This window comes from Emys orbicularis, chromosome 1 (assembly GCF_028017835.1).
Source record: "Emys orbicularis isolate rEmyOrb1 chromosome 1, rEmyOrb1.hap1, whole genome shotgun sequence".
Lineage (NCBI taxonomy): Eukaryota > Metazoa > Chordata > Testudines > Emydidae > Emys > Emys orbicularis.
The window spans coordinates 250,624,591-250,646,491 of NC_088683.1; the positions used below are offsets into that span (position 1 = coordinate 250,624,591).

The 21,901-nt window shown below is 44.9% G+C and overlaps 1 protein-coding gene across 1 annotated transcript; it reads left to right on the top strand.

Moving 5' to 3' along the window:
* The first annotated feature begins 524 nt into the window (after positions 1 to 524).
* IL1R2 (interleukin 1 receptor type 2) lies at positions 525 to 19,506 on the top strand. The gene is made up of 9 exons (XM_065423405.1): positions 525 to 586; positions 5,296 to 5,423; positions 5,524 to 5,782; positions 10,381 to 10,555; positions 12,122 to 12,296; positions 13,747 to 13,812; positions 15,094 to 15,229; positions 17,468 to 17,613; positions 19,139 to 19,506. Exons 1-9 carry the CDS (start codon positions 525 to 527, stop codon positions 19,264 to 19,266), a joined length of 1,275 nt encoding a protein of 424 aa, XP_065279477.1. The 3' UTR covers positions 19,267 to 19,506.
* The last annotated feature ends 2,395 nt before the right edge of the window (positions 19,507 to 21,901 follow it).

A 21,901-nucleotide genomic window follows, 5' to 3' on the forward strand; every position in this document is an offset into this window, starting at 1 on the left:
TTTGGCATAAAGTGTGACAAACAAAATCTACTGTCAATGTTGTGGACTAAATAGGCAAAGAAAAAAATGACCCATTTTTGATTCACAAATTTCAAGCTGCCCAAATAGCAGAAAAACTCAGAGCTTGGAATAATGTCCATTAGGGTTCCATAACAAAACTTACTGAAGACAAAGAAGCAAAGATTATCAACTCTTTGGTTGTTAAATACGTTGTGTATTTTTGTGGTGAATTAGGAAGTAAAACTGTCAGCTGAACTCACCATCAACAGGACATAAGTAAATTATTGTTCGTCACAAAAAGGGAAACGTAGTAACATATTTAGCAGCAGTCATTTCCCCTGTTGGGAAATCTCCCCTCTTTTCCCCTGCCCCCTTTTCTCTCTCATTCTCACTCTTTGGAATGAGAAAGGTGTGTCCAAAAACGTTTTTGGTTCTGACACATAGCTCATTGCACAATGTGAAAGCATTTCCGTTGTGTATTGAGTTGCATATAAAGCCATCTATTAGGACCCTTCCAATGCTACATGAAAGCCTTGCCTACAGCTCCACAGGAGAAGTCACTGGGCAAAAGAATGCAGAATCAGAGGTAAGTAAATGGGAGGGAAATGTCATCTGGAAAAAACAAGTTGTCTACTGGTTTGTGGAGACTGCTGGACAGCAAAATAGAGGGACCTTAAATAGGTGAACAAAGCAGCAAAATATTTTCATCATGCAAATAATCAAAAGGCGAGAGAGAGAACTTTGCTGTAGGATGTCATGTGTATCTTAGGAACTGTTAATTCAACAACTCCCTGGTCCCTTCCAACAAACCAGGGGAGATGTTAAGAGATGTTTGCAATAATACAGTATTTCTTCATGGAATTTTGTTTTTGTCAACCCTGTGAAGAAGGCAAATAACCCTACCTTCAAAATGCATGATTATAGTCAAACCAGCAGTCGTTAGCTAAACTGAGCTAGTAGAAAGGAGAAAGTCTGAACAAACAGATTGGCAACATAAATAGAAGAAGCCTATTTATATCTGTGTCTGAATATGATGTGTGTACCAGGAAAAGTATGTCTTTTTTTTCTTTTGGAGAGAATTCAAGGTGATTCTCCTTGGTATCCAGGGCAGTAACACACTTACACACACATACACTTAACAGTATCTGTGTATATAGCATATGTGTGTGTGTGTGTAGCACATTTCTATTTAAACACAGAATGGATGTGAATTGTATACTTATGTATATTATGTGTCTATCCTATTGTGTGTGCACAGTGTTAATCAAGAAGAACCCTACTGAAATAATGGAGTTACACCAGTTTAAAACTGGTGTGAGAGAAGAAACAGTCCTGTAGCATTAGCATATATGCACAGAGAGACTACACCTTTCCCTTGCTAAGTCAGCATGTATGGTGGCTAATGAATGATTGGCAGTGGAGCATATCCATTCTATTTTAAATTCCTTCTTCTGTCTCTGGCTCAGATTTTTAAAATAGTTTCTATTTGTGGGAGTGGCACTTTGTATGTGGGTTTTGCTCACGATTACTTGTATGCATCAATGATGATTTTCATGCTGAAAACCCATTGGCACACAAATTGAACACCCAACAACTTGGATGTGCATGTGATTTGGCGGTCAAGTTTTATGTCCCAAATGAAGACTAGGATGAAGCCCCCTAAAATGTTGACTCATCATTTTCATGTTTGCTGTTATGAGGGGTTGTTCCATCAAAGCTGTAGGGGCTGCAGAATTCTGTGGCAGGTTGTATGGGTCTTATGAAATGAAAAGAATGACAAAGCTGATGTATCTATGTGATATTTCAGCCAGATTCTATCATGGCACAAGTCAGAGGAGGGAAGTAGTGAGGGCAAAAAAACTAACTTGTTTTAAGATTGAACTTGATAAATTTATGGAAGGGATGGTATGATGAGATTGCCTGCAATGGCATATGGCCCATCTGTGACGTCTATTAGCAAATCTCTCCAACAGCCAGAGATGGGACACTAGATATGGAGGGCTCTGAGTTACTACTGAAAATTTGTTCCCAGGTGTCTGTCTAATGGGTCTTGCCCACATGCCTAGGGTGTAACTGATTATCATATTTGGGGTCAGGAAGGAGTCTTCCCCCAGGTCACATTGGCAGAGACCCTGAGGGTTTTTCACCTTCCTCTGCAGTGTGGGGCATGGGTCACTTGCTGATTTGAACTAGAGTAAATGGTGGATTCTCTGTGTCTTGAAGTCTTTAAACCATGATTTGAGGACTTCAGTAACTCAGCCAGAGGTTAGGGGTCTATTACAGGAGTGGGTGGGTGAGGTTCTATGGCCTTCCATGTGCAGGAAGTCAGACAAGATGATCATGATGATCCCTTCTGACCTTAAAGTCTGAGAGTCTAAGACCTGCTTTAAGGTCATTGGATTATCACTTGGGTGGACTCTCTGAAACCCTGGCAGGGGTGGACTAAAGTGTGTCCTGGTTGGAGGGGCAAGTTGCAGGAAGAGAGACCACTGCAGTGATGGAGCCACCGTTGGCCACAAGGAGCTGCAGCTGCGGTGAGCGAACCCCTTTCTAGGTCCTGACACAGATAATAGTAGGTTGTATGGGAGCAATAATAAGTCAAGCAAGTCTGTATTTGCATGAATGTGTGGCACAGACTGCAGAACTTTGTTAGCATTGTAATAAAGCTCATTCACCATATGGGATTTCTCTGGTGACAAATGGGTCTAAGTGCGTGCACAATTTTGATATCAAGTGTGCTGGCCAACCAATTGGATTTGAAGCTTTACATTCTGAATGTTTGTCTCCCAGACTTCCATTTGGCTGAGTTGTATTTATCTACTGTAGTGACTGCTAGGGAGATACAATTGTTTTCCACGTTCTTACAGTATATGCAGCATTTGACTTTTCCTGTTTCATAGTGAAGGGACAATTCAATTTTTTTTTTTTTTTAGTTGAACCAGTGCAGGTTAGAGGTTTCTGTTTACTAAGGGTGGACTGGATTAAAGCTAGCCAGGTCCCAGATGTACCTAAAGTTTAAGCATGCAGGCCTTTGCCCAAATAAATTTGTTAGTCTCTAAGGTGCCACAAGGACTCCACATTCTTTTTGCTGATACAGACTAACACGGCTACCACTCTGAAACCTGTCAAGAAAGTCTGTTATTCATACTTCACTTTCCCCTAAGAGACTTTTCCTCTTTGCCTGTTTGGCTAACCCTAAACTTTTTCTAAATGTATTTTTGACCACTACTCACTCCTGCCCTCTGTCTGGTGCCAGTGATATCCTTGCTAATTCATGTGTTGTGTGCACTCGTGCAAGTTAGGTGTGTAAATCATACAGAGTTGCATGCCTTGCAGCGGCCGTGCTGCAGAACTTCTATTGCAGTGTAGACTTACCCTAACACTCCCTCTTGAGATGCTATTTTTCTCTCTACAGTGTGTTGAGACCTGCTAGCACTTTTCTATGCAGAGAGGATCCTCCCAAACAGTTAGACTTAACAAATTAACAGGAGATGTTTTCCCATTCAAAAGATTTTGAATGTCTCTCTCCACTGGCATCCCAATAATCTCAATTTATGCAAAGCGGTTTGGTTTTTAGTATTTACCCTCTCCTCTCTGCAGCAGTATTACTTTTAATCAGGATTTTTGTTTTGTTTTTCTCTCTATTAACGGTCTCTTATGAGAGTTTACAGTGATGGGAGTTATACAAGGTAAACACAGCCATCCTCCTCCTGCACAACATGGTACACGGTCCTGTCAACTCTCCCATTGGTGTTAATTATAGAATCATAGAATATCAGGGTTGGAAGAAACCTCAGGACGTCATCTAGTCCAATCCCCTGCTCAAAGCAGGACCAACCCTGACCAAATCATCCCAGTCAGGGTTTTGTCAAGCTGGGCCTTAAACACCTCTAAGGATGGAGATTCCACCACCTCCCAAGGTAACCCATTCCAGTGCTTCACCCCCTCCCCCCCCAGTGAAACAGTTTTTCCTAATATCCAACCTAGACCTCCCCCACTGAAACCTGAGACCATTGCTTCTTGTTCTGTCATCTGCCACCATTGAGAACAGCCGAGCTCCAGCCTCTTTGGAACCCCCCTGCAGGTAGTTGAAGGCTGCTATCAAATCCCCCCTCACTCTTCTCTTCTGCAGACTAAATAACCCCAGTTCCTTCAGCCTGTCCTTCATAAGTCATGTGCACCAGCCCTCTAATAATTTTCCTTGCCCTCTGCTGGACTCTCTCCAACTTGTCCACATCCTTTCTGTAGTGGGGGGCCCAAAACTGGACACAATACTCAAGATGTGGCCTCACCAGTGCCGAATAGAGGGGAATAATCACTTCCCTCGATCTACTGGCAATGCTCCTACTAATGCAGCCCCATATGCCGTTAGCCTTCTTGGCAACCAGCAGGGCCGGCTCCAGGCACCAGCTGAGCAAGCAGGTGCTTGGGGCGGCCAAGGGGAAGGGGCGGCACGTCGGGCTCTTCGGTGGCAATTTGGCGGAGGGTCCCTGTCCCTCTTGGAGGGAAGGACCTGCCGCTGAATCGCCGCCGAAGAAGAAAGAGGCTCGGTGGAGCTGCCGCCGATCGCGATCGTGGCTTTTTTTTTTTTCCCGCCGCTTGGGGCGGCAAAAACCCTGGAGCCGGCCCTGGCAACAAGGGCACACTGTTGACTCATATCCAGCTTCTCATGCACTGTAATCCCCAGGTCCTTTTCTGCAGAACTGCTGCTGAGCCAGTCAGGCCCCAGCCTGTAGCAGGGCATTAGCTAAGAAGCCATGCATCATCATCATCCCCTTGCAGGGATGACAGAGGCTCACGAAGCATCAGTTCCTGCCAGTATTTGCAGTATGTGTCACTTGAGTCTCCTGAAGCCCATTGCTTAAAACAATCTTATTTTGGGGCTTCTGCAGTTTCAGATGCTCTTCAGGATAGTTTCTGTGTAAGTGGGATGGGGCCTTTATTTCTGGTCATCAATTGATATAACTGGAGATATTTGAGAACCAGTCTGAATCCATCCTGGAGGTCAGGATTCAACCCCAACTGAAGCATACCCTGCTACTGGTCCAGATTCCAAAAGAAATTGAATACAAAGAAAAGCTGCTGAGTTGTTGTTCTCATTAGTCCACACAGTCCAATGACCACTATCTCCAAAACAGTATTGGAATAGATTTTATGTAGGCTGGGTACTACAAGGGGGCAAAGAGTGATAGGGCAAGAGCAGCTAGCCGTTAAAATATATTATACGATGTGAGGTGATGCAGAGCACTTATATTATCTTGTGTATTGTTATACATGTGATCTTCTTGCCTGCAGGTTTCAAGATGCTGTTCCCCATTTTTCTCTTTCCTGTTTCCCCTGGAAGAAGATGGCTGGGCTCCTGTTTATCTGTACATACATAGTGGATGCCTCTGCCTTCAGAACCCAGCATGTGGAAAGCACAGGTAATGGCAAAGATTTGAGCTACAGCATTTGTTTTCTTACCTTTTTTTTTTTTTTTTATAAAGTGAGACACTAATGAAACAATTTCTCTCGTTTATGTAGAAAACTGCCAGGATCACACCATGAATTTCAAACACTACTTTGCACTGAAAGGAGAACCTGTGATCCTGAAATGCCCTTCCTTCAAATACAAACACTTGGACTTTTCCAACCATCCATGTAATCTGACATGGTCTAAAAATGATTCAAAAACGATGAACCAAGGAGGAGATGAGGAACCAAGAATTTGGGCACAAGGCGATGCTCTTTGGTTTTTACCAGCATCGTTAGAGGACTCCGGACAATATATCTGCACTCGAAGGTAGGCATTTAAATAAAAATCCAGTCCATTAAACTACTTGACTGTGCCTAAAAGATGTTATTGGCTTGATCCAAAGCTCAGTGAAGTTCATGAAAGACTCCCACTATTTTCAGTGGGCTTTGGATCCCTGTAGTAAAGTTTATGAAGTAAATATATATTGATAATTTTGATTATACCATAGAGAGGGCTTCAGAATTATTTCCCCTATTTTTTTCTGCTCTGTTTTACATTAAAATATTAAGTCTTATCTCCTTGATTTTGCAGGAAGACCCTTTATAGGACTGGACTGCTAGAGTAAAATAATTACATCAAACTAGGCTGAAACTTGAGCTGTGACTTTTCCAACCTTCAGGGAAGACCAAGGCACAAAGGGACTTGGGCAGCTAACTGCATCTCCCCCGCCCCCAGTCTTCTTGCAAGAGGCCCCCTATCTCCAAGAAATGGATCACACATGAGAATCCCAAGCAGAGATAGGTGCCTCCCTCCAGGCCAGATTTAGGCAGTGAACTCCCTGAGGGGAGTGGGGCTTAGGATGCACACCTCTCCTTGGCATCTCTATTGGCTAGCTTTAGGCAGAGAGTTGCCTAGCAGCATGCTGGTGAATCCTGTTCTTGGGCACCTGTCTCCCTGCATTCATTGTACAGGAAGCCTGAGAACTGAACTCAGGCTTTTGAATCCCAGTGATTTCTAGGCGCCTAAAAGTTAGGGGTGGTGATGCTGAATGTCCCAGGGCTAAAATCCCTTTGTGACTCTAGCCCCTTGCCACAGTCACACTTGGAAGGTTTACAAATTTGAAAGAAACTTTCACGTTCAAGGAAGGATCCAGAATCTGGTGGTGCTGCTTGAATGTCTGGAGCAGAGAAGAGGGATAATGACATCACAGTAGGCTGAACCGTGATTCTTTCTGACTCTTAAAGGTTATACCTGTCACCATCCTGACCCAGTTCTCCTATCCTCCATTCAGCCCTCCACTACAAAGCTAGCACCTGAGATTTATAATGTAAGGGCAGGTCTACACTTACTTCCTGGTCCAGCCGTAAGCAATCGATCTTCTGGGATCGATCCCGGAAGTGCTCGCCGTCGACGCCGGTACTCCAGCTCGGCGAGAGGAGTACGCGGCATCGACGGAGGAGCCTGCCTGCCGCGTCTGGACCCGCGGTAAGTTCGAACTAAGGTACTTCGAATTCAGCTACGTTATTAACGTAGCTGAATTTGCGTACCTTAGTTCGAAGTGGGGGGTTAGTGTGGACCAGGCCTAAGAAACAGACAGAATTTAAAAATGTAAATATTTGAAGCTGTCTTTATAAAGGAGCGGTAAAGCACAAACAAGCAAACCTAATTTTCCTCTTGCAAATCACCATTAAGGAATTTACCATATGTTTCAGTACACTGTGAAATGAGGATATTTGCAAACTATTACAGATCTCCACCTCCGCCTGATTAGCAATTATTTTGCTACTGACTGGCAATTTCATACTGATTAGCAATTATTATGGATTAGAACTATATGTGCAACACTGTAATGACGTTATAACAGCGTTAGCAGTTCTGTATGCAGCAACAGACAGCAGTGGGTGAATGTGAGAGCCTGAACATTGCAAAAGAATAGGCCCCAGTCTTGCAAGTGTAAGCGGGGGAATGGTCCCCCTATTGTGGGGAACTTTCCTGGCTTCTGCACTACCCCGGTGAAGTGGGCTATCGAAAGGATCTGAGTCCTCGCTCCCACTCCCTTTACCCAGAGGCCTCCCTGCCCTTGAGGGCTCCCCTTCCACTCTCCTGTCTGGCAGAGTCCTCGTAACCCCAACAAGGCTGGGCCCAGGATTCCTGGGGGGCTCAACACCCAACCCTGCTGTGGTCACCTAGGACAGGGGCTAGGGTGTCCCCACTCCGGGGTACTCTCTCTGCACTGGGCACCTCCCTGACCCACTGATTATTCCATACAATTTAAAACAAATACAAGTTGTTTAATTAACAATTAATCTAAAGAAAAGAATAAGGAAAAATGGGAAAGGTTAAAGGAAAACACATCACCCTGCTTTGTGGCAGGGAACATCACAAACAGTGTCTCTGGACATCAGGGCACTTCGCAGTCTGTTCCTTGTAGGTCCCAGATTTCCGTCTCAGGCCCTGGCTGTGCTGCAGGGATGCTGCGGGTTGGACACTTGCAATGGTGGTGGCCACACACCTCCGGGCTTTGAGTGGTGGGACCCTTCTTCCCAGCGTCAGCCCCCCGTCAGGTTAAGGTCCCCCTCCCAGTCTGGCCTGCAAGGGCCCTTGTCTGGGGGTGTCTTTCTGTGCTGGGCCCTTTGCCCAAGGTCCCCCCTTGGCTGGCCCCACTTGCTCACCACACCTGGCTCTGTGGCTGCAGCTCTGCTCCCAGCACAGGATCTGCTCTCCCTGGGCTGCGGCTCTGGCTCTGTGGCTGCGGCTCTGCTCCCAGCACACGATCTGCTCTCCCTGGGCTGCGTCTCTGGCTCTGTGGCTGCGGCTCTGCTCCCAGCACACGATCTGCTCTCCCTCGGCTGCGTCTCTGGCTCTGTGGCTGCGGCTCTGCTCCCAGCACACGATCTGCTCTCCCTGGGCTGCGTCTCTGGCTCTGTGGCTGCGGCTCTGCTCCCAGCACACGATCTGCTCTCCCTCGGCTGCGTCTCTGGCTCTGTGGCTGCGGCTCTGCTCCCAGCACAGGATCTGCTCTCCCTGGGCTGCGTCTCTGGCTCTGTGGCTGCAGCTCTGCTCCTAGCACAGGATCTGCTCTCCCTGGGCTGTGTCTCTGGCTCTGTGGCTGCGCCTCTGGCCCCTCTGGATCTGGCACGGTTCTGCTCTCCAGCTCAGCTTGGGCCCCTGATTTCTCCTTAGCTCGGCCCCACTCAGTCTGACCCAGGCAATTCCAGCTCACACGGAGGACGGGACCCACCCTGGCCTCCTGTCATGCTGATTAGCCTGCCCGCCCTGTCAATCAGGCTGACCTGGAGCATTGGCCTCTCGCCATTGTTCCTGGGGACTGTCAGTCTCAGGCTCCTGATTTGCCATCGACCCTTCCCCTTTTAGTGCTGGGAACTAGCAACCAAAACACCCCACTGAATGTTAGTAAGGGGGCAACAGTCCCCTTACACAAGCATATGCAGACCTTTTTTATCAATGGCACTAATCCCTGCATAAAGTTAAAGCAAATTCATTTAAGTGTTTTGCAAGATTAGGGTCTCAGAGGTAAACTTGCTGGGGTTGTGAACTTACGGAACAACACTTGACAAGTAGTTTATGATAAAGCAATTCTGCTTAAAGCAACAATAGGCAAATAGCTCTTTTGTTCAGTCTTCTGGGTTGGAAGCAAACCGCCACTATGCAATTGTTACAACGGATGTAAGACTGGGAACTAAAATGAACAATTCCATCAGAGGGTGGACAGAGAGAATCCCTATCTATCTTTCCAGTACATATAGTCTGTCTGGAAAGTCCTGCTTTGAAACTTACATAAACAAAAGCCACATTGGGTCAAATGGGAAGGAGATACTAAATACTGTAAACACTTCAAAGCAGAGAAGGTGTCTTTTTTTCTAGGTTTTGTAAAGTACTATGTACACCTGTCACTCTATAAATGCCCATCAATAATAAAACAGCAGCAGCCAAATTTTTAATAAGTGCTCTGACTTAGATTTCATATTTGTTTCTTAGATTGCCACTGATAGGCACCAACACCTGCACTGTACAATTAAGATCTTATTGAAGCGAATGGGTGCAGAAGCACACAGTTCACATCAGAGCGGCTGCTGTTCAGCAGGATACATTCTTTCTTTTTTCCCTGCAAAGCAGGGCTAGCAGGGAAAGATTGCCTCAGTGAATGCAACAAACTCAGTGTTCCAAAGGAAAAGCTTGAATTTTAAAATAAACAACCCACCACCAAAAAGCTTCCAAAAACAACACTGGTAACTTCCCAGAATCCCTGCTCGTGACCTAGTATTGACTCAGATTTGACTTACCAGAAACCGGCTACTGAGAGAAAGCAAGGTACAAAGAGGTTAACTGACCCGTCCAAGGTCACCGAGTAGAGATTAGAACCTACCAGTCCTGACTACCAGCCCCCTACTTTAAGCACTGACAATGCTACCTTTGTGCTGACTGAGGTATTCCCAGATGTAATCTGAATCTGTTGATGGCAAGAAAGACATAACATGTTCAAACTATCCCTGCAGTCACGGTGCTACCAAAATTTAATACAATCTGTCTGACCCCAGTGGAAAGTAATAATAGGTGAAGTCTGACCTTGGAGTTCTGGCTGAATGACTTCTGATCATTATGAAGAGAAATGAGACTGTTCTCTGTAGTTTGGCAGGATTATTTATAACATTAGAATAGAGGCTAAAGATTGAAGGCACATGGCAGCTGAAGTGGCCTCTCTCATCTCAGAATTGAGTCCTGGCAGCAGGACAATATGAAAAAGCTTGTATTGCCCATACTGTGTTGGTTCTGTTAGTAAGCAGAGGACTTCAGTGTCTAGGGCTGTCGATCAAGCACCTTGCACAAGCATTAAATGCATGCCATTCCCCTGCCCCTTCTGTGTGGTGCACACCTGTTAACATCTGTCCTTTATATGCTTGCAGGAATTCCTCTTACTGTGCTGATGTCTCCATTCACCTAACAGTTATTGAGAAAACTGCTGTTCATAATATTTCCTATCATCAAATTCTCTTCACGTTCACTTCTGGAAAACTTGTTTGCCCTGATCTGGGGAATTTCATACAAAAGGAAACAGACTTGGAGCTAAAATGGTACAAGGTAGAACTTTCACCTCTTCTAAAGAGTCAGAGTCATAGAGTTTAATGCCAGAAGGGACCACCCGATCAACTAGTCTGGCCTCTGTCACAGGCACCACCATCACTCGGCACCTGCACAATAAACCCAACAACTGAAATTAGACTAAAGTATTACCGTCCACAGGAGACTAGACGATAATGTGCCACAGGCAGAGAATAGGTGGGAACAAGGTGCACCCAATGCCTAAGACTCCTGCAGTGGCATAGAATTGAAAACTCAAGGTCCCTACTAATCTGACCTGGGGGAATATTTCTTCCTCATTCAGCATAGGGCGATCAGGTAGAGGCTGAGCATGTGAGCACGAACCAGTCAGCCAAGCACCTGAGAGAGAGAATACTTGGTACCGCCTCAGAGCATCAACCCACCCTGTCCAGTGTCCCAGCTCTAGCTGTGGCCCCCTCTCAGGCTTCAGAGGAAGGAGACAGAAAAAAAAAAATCCCAGAATAATGGGGGAGGGGGGTGGAGGGAGGGAGGAGAGGAAGGGAGGGAACATCCTGACCCCTGCAGGTGACTGACTGAAGCCCTGAATGGTGAACTTTTAGGAACATGAAACATGAACTAGAAGCTGAGCTGTTTCAGAGTTTGCCTAACCCAGGCACTGCCTCACCTTCTCTCTGTCTTCTTTTATGTGAGAAGTTCCTGTGGCTTGCTAGTTACATGCTGCGACTGTGCAAAATGCATTACTTATTTACCATGCTCTTGTTTTAATGCATCACAAATCAATAGCGATAATCATTTCATCCAGAAGTCCCTTCTGTACAGTTTGAAATTCTGCAGTACCTAGTTGTACAGGAAATAGAGCATAGGTCATTAGGCTGGTTTTACAAGGCATTGTTTTTACTGGGGTTGAAATCATTCTAGCAAAGTTTCCCTGTCCAGCTTTCATCTGAGAAACATGCTATAGTTTATTTGCCTAGGTAACATAAAGTTCAGCTCTACAGCTTGATTAATAATATGGCTGTCAGGAAAAAACAGGCCTATCCACAGTGGGAAAGAACACACTAGTTGCTAGCAAAGCTCAACAGAGTATCGGTGATAACAGCTTGGCAACATGTCACATCTTACAGGACTTGGCAGGGGAAAATAATATGGTGCCATGGGAAGATGTATGATTGCTAAGATGTTCTTGTATCTCATATAAGATCATACTTAGGGAGATTCTGGAAAGAAGCTCATTATATATTCTCTTTAGCCAACATGCATAATTTAAGATAACAGCATTTGAAAATATATGTTAATAATAACAATGCATCACACTTCACATAGGGCCTCACATTGAAGGGTTGCAAAGCGTTTTACAATTATTGATTAATTCAGCCTTGCAACGCTCACCCTTAAAGTAGCACAAGTGTTATTCTGTCTATTTTACAGGTAGGGAAATGGATTACAGATACTGTAATCATAAATGTGATATAAAATCTTAGATAAGAGAATAAGTAACCTCCCCAAGCATTACAAAGAAAGTCAAATCCAGGTCTCTTCACACCCTGGCCTATTTTAACCATTTGGTTGTTGTTATTTCTCTAGGATTCTGTACCTTTGGATGAAGACAATAAAAAATTCAAAAGCTTGAAAGGCACAAACTTTCTCTACATCAGCTCTGTGTCATCAAAAGATTCTGGCTATTACACCTGTGAAATGAGTTTTCTCAACGGACGCACACAGTATAACATCACCAGAACTATTCAGCTACAGACTTTGGGTAAATACTTCCCACTTGAGATGGTACAGTACTTAACAAAACATTTGGCCAGAATGGTCTTTGTCAATGAAATGTACAGAAGGGAACTCACATTAAGTCTCTCACTGTTGCTGCTGGCTAGCTGCCAGGGAAACTGGGATATCAGAGCAGCATGCATGCTGCTTACTTGTAATAATGGTCCAAAACAGTTTCACAGAAAACCCCAGGCACTGCTCAGCTCAGCTCTTTGTTTGGCTAGCAGTTGAGCCAGCACTGAGATTAAGCAGCACATTTCTGGGCGGTAGAACCATATGTTGAAAGTGCCTGTAGTTATTAAACTGAATAAGTTGTCACAAGAGTCAATGCAAATGTCTTCAGAGGGCTTAGGAAATATAATATTTAGTTTAACTAATAGGGAATGGTGGGAAAAGACATTCATTTCACTTTCTCTTTTGTAAAATGGTACAGTAATTGCTTTGCCTGCTGCACTAAGAAACACACATGATGACTGTCAGTACACAACACAAACAACAGAGGGCAGGAGTGTTGCATGTACGTTGTTCAGAAAATGCGAAGACCAAGAAACATGACTCTGTATTTATTTTATTGACCCTGCAAATGGCTCAAATCCTTCAACCCTTCCTTGCTGGAGTAGTGCCCGTCAGACTGTGGTCTGCAATTTAATCTCTCATACCTGACTGCAGAATGGTCTGGGTAATCTGCATAGAAGCAGTTCTTCAGTAAGTGCCTTCTTATTGTAGTAAGCAACAGAGGGTCCTGTGGCACCTTTAAGACTAACAGAAGTATTGGGAGCATAAGCTTTCGTGGGTAAGAACCTCAGCTACCCTGTGGACAGAGCCGATGCAGTGTGTGGTGCAGATAGGCACAATGTTAAAACGGACAAGCAGGACAAGTTGTGCAGAAGAAACAGTGCATTAACGAAAATGGTGCTTCAGGGCTGCCAGAATACTGCTACCTAATAGCAGGAGCAAAGTTTAAAAGGGAAGTACGCTGCTAAGGGTTTCATTTGGATGCGGAGGCTCATTCTTGACCTCTTGACTCCTCAAATGCTTGCATCCTCCGCTCACAACTCATGCATTTTTCACTCTGTGCTCTTCTGAGTTTGGGAGTGGATGTGCTGGGAGCTTGAGACTTATTGCTCAGTAGAAAGGACTGTATGTCTGGGGCCTAATCTTGCAGGTATTTCCCACTTGCTCACATCTACCTTTAAGCTCCCCCCAGTGCGCCACTACTTTTGGGATCAAGACCTGAGCCTAAGCACATCTGTAACAAAGTTCCCTAACCTGTGTCCCTTCCCTTGAAACCACAGTTCTGCTTCGTGAAGGTATCACAAAATGCTTTACAGCGGAATAAAAGCAATAAAAATGGCAAACTTCTCTTTGTGGTTCTTGTAAGTCTATTCAATTGTCTATTGCACTCACCATGCCTATTGTTCTCTCAATCCTGGCAGACCAAGAAAAGATATTCAGTCCAGTGATGGTCTATCCAGATCAGAAGACTACATTAGCTGCTCTTGGTAAGGCCAATAATTATTCACTTGTTTCCAACAGCAAGAGACTATAGGGTGTATTCAGCTCCACTAACTTTGATTTATACCAGCTGAGGATCTGCCCTGTGGCGATTTTCATTTGTTCTCTGTAAAAGTATCACAAATTGTTTTCCAGTAGACGTTACTAAAGAAAAATGACAATATGTTTTAATAGTTAGTAAAGCAATTTCAGGATCCTTAGAATTTTGGACGAGTTTATCCTTTCCATCAGTAACTTTCCCTGCTCTGCATTCTGTAAAAAGGAGCTAGGGTATGTGGTAGCTTTGACGGGCCCGCGTGGCTTTTTTGGGGGAAGAAATGATTTCCTTGCCCATGATGTTTGAACTGTAACTTCTCAGCCACTCTACTCACTAATTACAGCGCAGATTGGTATGGTCTTAGTGTCATTTCCTTATAGATTATTTTATGACATGAACGTTAAGCACTCTTTCCTCTACCATTCCCCCCCCCCCCCTCCCAAAATCCAGCATATATTTGAATAGGCTATCTTACTCTATATTATACATGAAGTTGTGCTCTATGAGTTTGATTATTCACTGCCTGGCACCTTCTATTGCCTAAAACTAATAGCAAATGGGAATTCTTCCCTTGTCTACCTCAGGGTTTTGCACTCACTTTGCAATCACTCCACACAAGTATAAATGATTAAACTAGGTGTTTCATTGGGCTCTATATATTTAATATAAAGTAGGTGCATCCTGGTGAAGGTACATTGTGCTAAGTCCATATTACAATTATTCTTGCAAAGGTTCTAATTTTTGCACAGTGGTGTTTGCCTATCTTTCGAGGCCCCTCTTTGTATTTGATGTCCGGTTTTAACAGGCTTGCCTCAAGCAGACAGTCCAGCTGCGAATGATGTTACACTGCTGGCTAGTCAGGTTTTTCTTGAGCTGTAAATCATTCCCTTGACACACAGTAACTGCAGTGTCTCAAAGCTTCGTGCCACTGGAATGTGGACTTGTCTTCTGAGTAATGTGGTTAGAGCAAATGTTACCAACTAATGTATGGAAAAAAAATAGATAATCAGTTAGTCTCTTAATATTGGGGATAGTTGCCAAGAAGCAGAGGATGGGCTAATTGGACAAAAATTCTCTACTTTTCAAGGCTACGTACAAGGTCAAAAGAGAAACCCATGCTCAGTGTATGTAGGGAGTTTACCAACTCTTTCAGTGGGAGTTTTCAGTATGTGAAACAGTACTTGCTAATACAGCTGTGAATGTTTTCTTTTTCTTATTTCTTTTTAAATAGGCTCCAAACTGATCCTTCCATGTAAAGTATTTATTGGATCGAGTAAACATTTTCACACGGTCGTGGTGTGGCTAGCAAATGACACTTACGTTGATATAACTTACAAACAGGGCAGAGTTACAGAGGGAGAGCGTCTGTAAGTATTAAGGAAATGTCACACTCTTTGTTTCTTTGTTTTCCGCTCAGAAGTGTTACAGGGACATACCATGCTGTGTTACAGGGACATACCATGCTATTGAATGTCAGGGAGTGAAGTGGGAAATGTTCTGCTGAAAATTGTAGAGCTGAAAAAAAAAATGGAAACAACCAAATTAAACTGAACCCAAAATACCACAACTATTTGTTTCTGAATAAAATCAATGAGTTTATTTAACTTTATCATTTAAGCCCTGATCTTACAAACACACAAGCAAGTGAGGAATCTTATGACATAAATAGTCCAATTGACTCCCAATGAAACTATTCACATCTATAAAATTATTCACCTGCACAAATGATCAGGCCTTTATAACAATGGCTGTGTGACAGAAAATATGCTGAGGGAGAGGTACAATTTCTATAGGCTTTAAAAGAAAATTGCAGCTATGGTATCTTGTTAATATTGTATAAGTTTGAGATAATCATGACAAGAAAAGGAGTCATTCTAACTGGGGGTGAAGTTCATTGCTGTGGAAAGGGCCAGCACAAGGTCTATGCACCTCTTAAATCCTTCTTAAGACCTCAAAATAGACACTTAAGTGGGATTTTACTGGCACATAGGCCTCTGCACAGGGGTTAATTTCTTTCAGGGACAGGGGTATAGGCAGTCTGGCCTGGCAGTCACAGCTGGACTGGTGTTCACAAGTTGATAGCAAGTGGGGATCAGAGTAACTGCTAGAACTGGGATTGATAGGCAAGCGTTGGGGTCAGAGACAGGAGATCAGAGGTGGTTACTGAGCTGGAATCAGGTAGCAGGAGTTAGGAAAGCAAGGTGTGGTCAGGAGTCATAGCAGATCAGAAGTCTGTGTGTTTGCCCAGACAACTTCCCAGGGCACCCAGGGTTAAATAGGGAGCATGGGTCAACCAGAAGGCTGAAGGGAGCTGTTGTTCTGGATCAGGGATCGGCAACCTTTGGCATGCGGCCCGCCAGGTTCGGCCGATCGCGGCTCCCACTGCTCCAGGCCAATGGGGGCTGCGGGAAGTGGCGCAGGCCAAGGGATGTGCTTGCTGCCGCTTCCCGCAGCCCCCATTGGCCTGGAACGGGGAACCGTGGCCAGTGGGAGCTGCGATCAGCCAAACCTGCGGACGCGGCAGGTAAACAAACTGGCCCGGCCCACCAGGGGGCTTACCCTGGCGGGCCGTGTGTCAAAGGTTGCTGATCCCTGCTCTGGACACTTTGGGCAGTACTTCCTGTGGCACCTAATCTCCTCAGTGCTTCTTAGATGGGGTTCTGCATGGCCTCCTGGTGGTGATGTGGGACTCTCAGCTGTCCCAGCCTCTACAGATTTGGGTTCTAGTCCCCTGGATCCTATAATTTCGTTAGACAGTCAAAATTCATACCAGAAGCCTCCAGCCCCACAGGATGACTCCAGCTCTACTGCACAGAGGGAAGGCACCAGGGGGCTATAAACCCCCATTGTACAACACATTTATGATTGTTAAATCATTTGCCATCAGTTCAATAATGATTCAATCATAAAAAGAACTCTGAGGAAAATGTTTAAGTTGAGATATTCCTTTCCCTCTCCATTTAAGCCATTATTAAAGCAGGCTGGAAATTTTTTGATAGTCTTTTCCACTCAACTTTCAATTTGGGCACAAGCCTAATCCCCTTACATGTGAGCAGTCCTTACTCAGGTGAGTGGTTTCAAATGGCATTCTAACTTGAGTAAGCATGAACAGGATTGGGCCCTTCTTGGTCACTATCCCAGGTGACATCAAGAACTAGTCTCAGAAATTCTGTCTGTGATGTCAAATGAGAAGGTGACTTGCAGAGGAAAAACAGTTGGACCTGTGTCTGTTTTGCTGCTTTTATGATGCACAAAGACGACCTGGAAGGCTTTAACAAAAAATTCTGCTTGCATTTTGTTTAACAAGAAATTTGGATCTTGTCTACCCTGTTTTTCCTAGAAGACTCTATGAATAAAAAAATAAACAGAGTACTGAAAAATCAGGCCATTAAACAACCAGGCTAAGCAAAATGGATGTCATGAATGAACTGTAATCTGAACAGTGTGGTTTAGAATGCGTCCCACAGTGATTTTGGAAATAAATCAATATACAATAGACTTTAGTGTTAGAAACTGGCAACTGAATGTATCACAATCACCAAAATTATTATATTCTGGAAAATTCAGGTATAAAAAACGTGACAAATGCATTATTTTTGTTCCAGGGAAACTGTAGAAAATGATGAGAACTATGTTGAGGTGCCACTAATTTTTGATCCAGTCAGAGAAATGGATTTTTATACAGATTTTAAGTGTGATGCCCGGAATAGTCACGGACGCTTAGTGCTGCCAATACGGGTCAAACAAGAAGGTATTTATCTTAACTGCATGCTAGGGGAAAAGCACACTGTATTCATTACTGGCTGTGAAATCCAACTAAGTCACATTCGAATAGCTAGGGCTGTGTTTGAGTTATTGCTCGGCACATAATGGCTTCTTCATTTACCTAGCATGAAAGGCACTGTCCACTGTCTCTATAGAAACTGCCTGTAGGTGACTTCAGTGACATTCTGCCCATGTTTAAGGGCTTCATGTGAGGGATCCTGTTGCTGGAGGGGCCTAAGTTTTTAAAGATAATGGGTGACATTTTGGCCCCAATGAAGTCAATGACAAACTCCCATTGACTTCAAAGAGCGAGGATTTCACCCAGCACCTCGGGTGAGGGAAATGGCAGAACAAGGATACCCTTAATGTCCCAGTTTGTCACACACAGACTGGCTCCGAAATAATAAAAGGTGAGAATTACAACTGGCTTAGTTATTTTGGTTCAAGTTTGTGTGGAGACTAGCCCTTAGTTTAATGCAACTGTGTTATGATGTAAAAGACCATTGGACACGTGAACTGAGAAACAGCTGTGAAAACAGTATGAAATAATACAGATTTTTCTTTTTTCTTTGCATGATGTTGGTGAGTGACTAAAGCTTGCTCATTTGGCACTGGAAAGGCACAGTAACATTTACTGCCTTCATCATAGTCACAATTCACTCATGTCTACTGTGATTTGGGGTTTACTCTTTTGGGTTGTTTTGTTATGTAACCCTCCTGCCATACCATCAGGTACAAATACCTGTTCCCATCCTCTCTCAATTCACTAGGTTTTTTTAACCCATGCCCCTTGTCAAGCAAGTGCTACTTAGTTAATGGTGAGTCCTTCTGTCATACAACAGTTCCACTGGCCTTGATTCACATAATCAGGGTAACAAAACTTTATTCTTCCTGCCCCAATAACAGAGAAACGGGTGATCCCACACCAGCCAAAGTAACCACTTTCAGTTGCTGTTGTCTCATGCCAGGCGGGTGGGTGTGCCTATGCAAACAAGATCAGCCCCTGGAGTTCTTTTCCACCCTCGCCATAATTCACCACCAGATGTCAGGGTAGAGCTCATCCTGACTCTGCTTACAGTTATATTGATCACAGCTTCCCTGAGTTGCTTAGGTACCTAGATATTACTCAGTTGAAGGAAATTACATGGATGGAGACTGATCTTTCTGCTAGTTTTTTGTTCCTATGTGAAAGATAAATGGTATAATCCAAAATGAGCTGCATTATAATTTTTCCATTGGAAAATATTTACTCTTGGAAATCAGTCCAACTTACTTTAATAAAAATTTCAGCTTCAATCAGTTTTGTTCATAGTAATTTAAGGTTCTGATCCTGCAGTCTTCATTCTACACTATTCTTCTCACCCCTAAGGTTAACCCCATTAAAACCAATTGGATTATTTTTGTGAGAAAGGGCTGTAGGATCAGACACCGATTTTTCTTGGGAGGCTTTTCTGAATTTAGGTAATTGTCTTTTTAAAATATACATAACATTTTCCTCTGGATTTTTACAGCATCCAGTTTCCCCTGGCATATTGCAGCAATTCCGGTAGCCCTGACCTGCCTGATTTTGGAGGGATTATGCATGCACAAATGCTGGAAGCGGAGAGCTGGTAACGGATATGCTATAGCCAAGTTGTAACTGGGAAAACCTGTGTTAGTCTTCAACCATCAACCAAAACGTTTTCATCCAGCCTATACCTTAAATGAAACAAGGCAAAATATCTCTGGCCAGCCACATTATTTTCTAGGAGGGTGGATATTAGATACTTTCTCTTATCTAAAGTTGTTTGACTTGGTTAAACTGTAAATATGGTGTTTTTTGTATGAACGACTGTACAGAAAAAAGGTGTGCCATTATTTTGCAATTGGAGAGCTTTTTGTAGTGTCATGAATGTGTCTGCGTATCTCTGGTCTGTCTCCTGGTTATGTGAGGAGGCGGAGGAAAGGCATTGTCTCTGGTCCTTGTAATTACTATAATCTTATCATTAAGAAAATAATAATTAAAAGAGTGACTTAAGCATGCTAGTTCCCAGAAGTACAGTTCCAGTGGGGGCAAAGGTATTGCTTGTTTGCACTGCCTACCTTATCTTTTCTCAGACTGAAAAAGAACCAGGCTCCTTTCCACTGCCAAATACAGCTATCATAACACGAGGAATTATTTTCATGTCTGCTTACTGCCTATTCCACAGAAATCTCAAGTTTTGTTGGATCATGTTCTATTTGGGATCTTATTCACTTATATGTGCTTTCCAAAAGAAACAAACAGCTCTACATCAGTATAATAGATACAGTAAATATAATGGAGAATTCCGTTTCATTTAGTCAGCAGAAGTCTGGTAGCTAGAGATTCATAGGCAAATGTAACATGGTTTTTATCTTTGCTATGAAAACAATCTGGAGGGACATTACTGTTGTCTTGGAACTGTAAATGCATTTTCCATAAATCGTTTGACTAATCCTTGCTTTGATTCCTGGAAGTGATTTGACACCCCACCAGTAAAAATAACATAACCTTGTCTCAGAGCATCTACTTATTTTACGTACCACTGTTACATATAGTGGGCCTGATTCATCAGTACAATTACTTCCCTAAAATCAATGAAATTACACAAGTATAAAACTGCTGTGAGATCAGAATCAGGCTCAATGTGTTGTACTTTAAAATTGAAATATACAAAGGGTCAAATGGGGGAAGGGATAGCTCAGTGGTTTGAGCATTGACCTACTAACCCCAGGGTTATGAGTTCAATCCTTGAGGGGGCCATGTAGGGATCTGGGGCAAAAATCAGCACTTGGTCCTGCTAGTGAAGGCAGGGGGCTGGACTCAATGACTTTTCAGGGTTCCTTCCAGTTCTATGAGATAGGTATATCTCCATATATGAAATCAAATACACAAGGAACAAATCACAGCCCCATTAGACCAGTTAGATTAATCTAATGCTATTCATTTGCTGACACACAACACAGAGAGACAAATATGCTATGTCTTGGACTGGTAGAATCTCAGTGATTAAAATGAACATAGTGTCTAGATAATTCTTTCTTTTGCAAGCAATAATATATGTGAAAGTAGAAGAACAGTAACGTGATATGCCATGGCTATTATCTCCATGTGCATGGGAAAGGAAGAGAGCTAAAGTTAAGACTTCAGATTTATATAGGTTCCCAAAATTAGCAGGCCTCATAATTCCCCCTATGAAATTATATGTTCAGGTATTTCAGCTGAGAGGAATTCTAAACTGGCTGGGACAGAATCAAGCCAAGCCTTGATTCCAGATAAAAGAATCATAATACACTGACATAGGCCAGGGAGTATAGTCCCATGCATTTCAAGAACGTATAGAAACTACACTGTTAACAGCGATCCATTTACACTATAAATGTCCCTAGATATCTGGGACAAAACTTCAAACAAGCTACTTAATTTCCACTACCCATTATAAGTAGCTCAGAGTTTAACCCAAACAATGTATGGGGGTGTGACAGGACAAAATCCCTCTCCTGCTCTCAGGGCCGGCTCCAGGCACCAGGCAACCAAGCTGGTGCTTGGGGCGGCACCTGGAGGGGGGCGGCGCGGCGCTCGGGCCCCCGGGGAGAGTGGGGCCACAGCCGGGCTCGCCGCCCTCCCCCCGGCGCTCTGGCCGCCCTCCCCCCCGCGCCCTCCCCCCGGCTGCCGGGGGGAGAGCCGAGCCCCAGCCGGGGCTCGCCGCCCTCTCGCCGCCCTGCCCCCGGCGCTCTGGCCGCCCGGGGGAGAGCCGAGCCCCGGCCGGGGCTCGCCGCCCTGCCCCCGGCGCTCTGGCCGCCGGGGGGAGAGCCGAGCCCCCGCCGGGGCTCGCCACCCTCCCCCCCGGCCGCCGGGGGGAGAGTGGAGCCCCCGCCGGGGCTTGCCGCCCTCCCCCCGGGGCTCCAGCCGCCCTCCCCCCCGGTGCCCTCCCCCCGGCCGCCGGGGGGAGAGCGGAGCCCCCGCCGGGGCTCGCCACCCTCCCCCCCGGCCGCCGGGGGGAGAGTGGAGCCCCCGCCGGGGCTTGCCGCCCTCCCCCCGGGGCTCCAGCCGCCCTCCCCCCCGTGCCCTCCCCCCGGCCGCCGGGGGGAGAGCGGAGCCCCCGCCGGGGCTCGCCACCCTCCCCCCCGGCCGCCGGGGGGAGAGTGGAGCCCCCGCCGGGGCTTGCCGCCCTCCCCCCGGGGCTCCAGCCGCCCGCCCGCGGGGGGGGGGAGGGAGGGTTGGAGGGAGGGAGGGGGCGGCCGGAGGCTTTTTTGCCTGGGGCGGCAAAAAA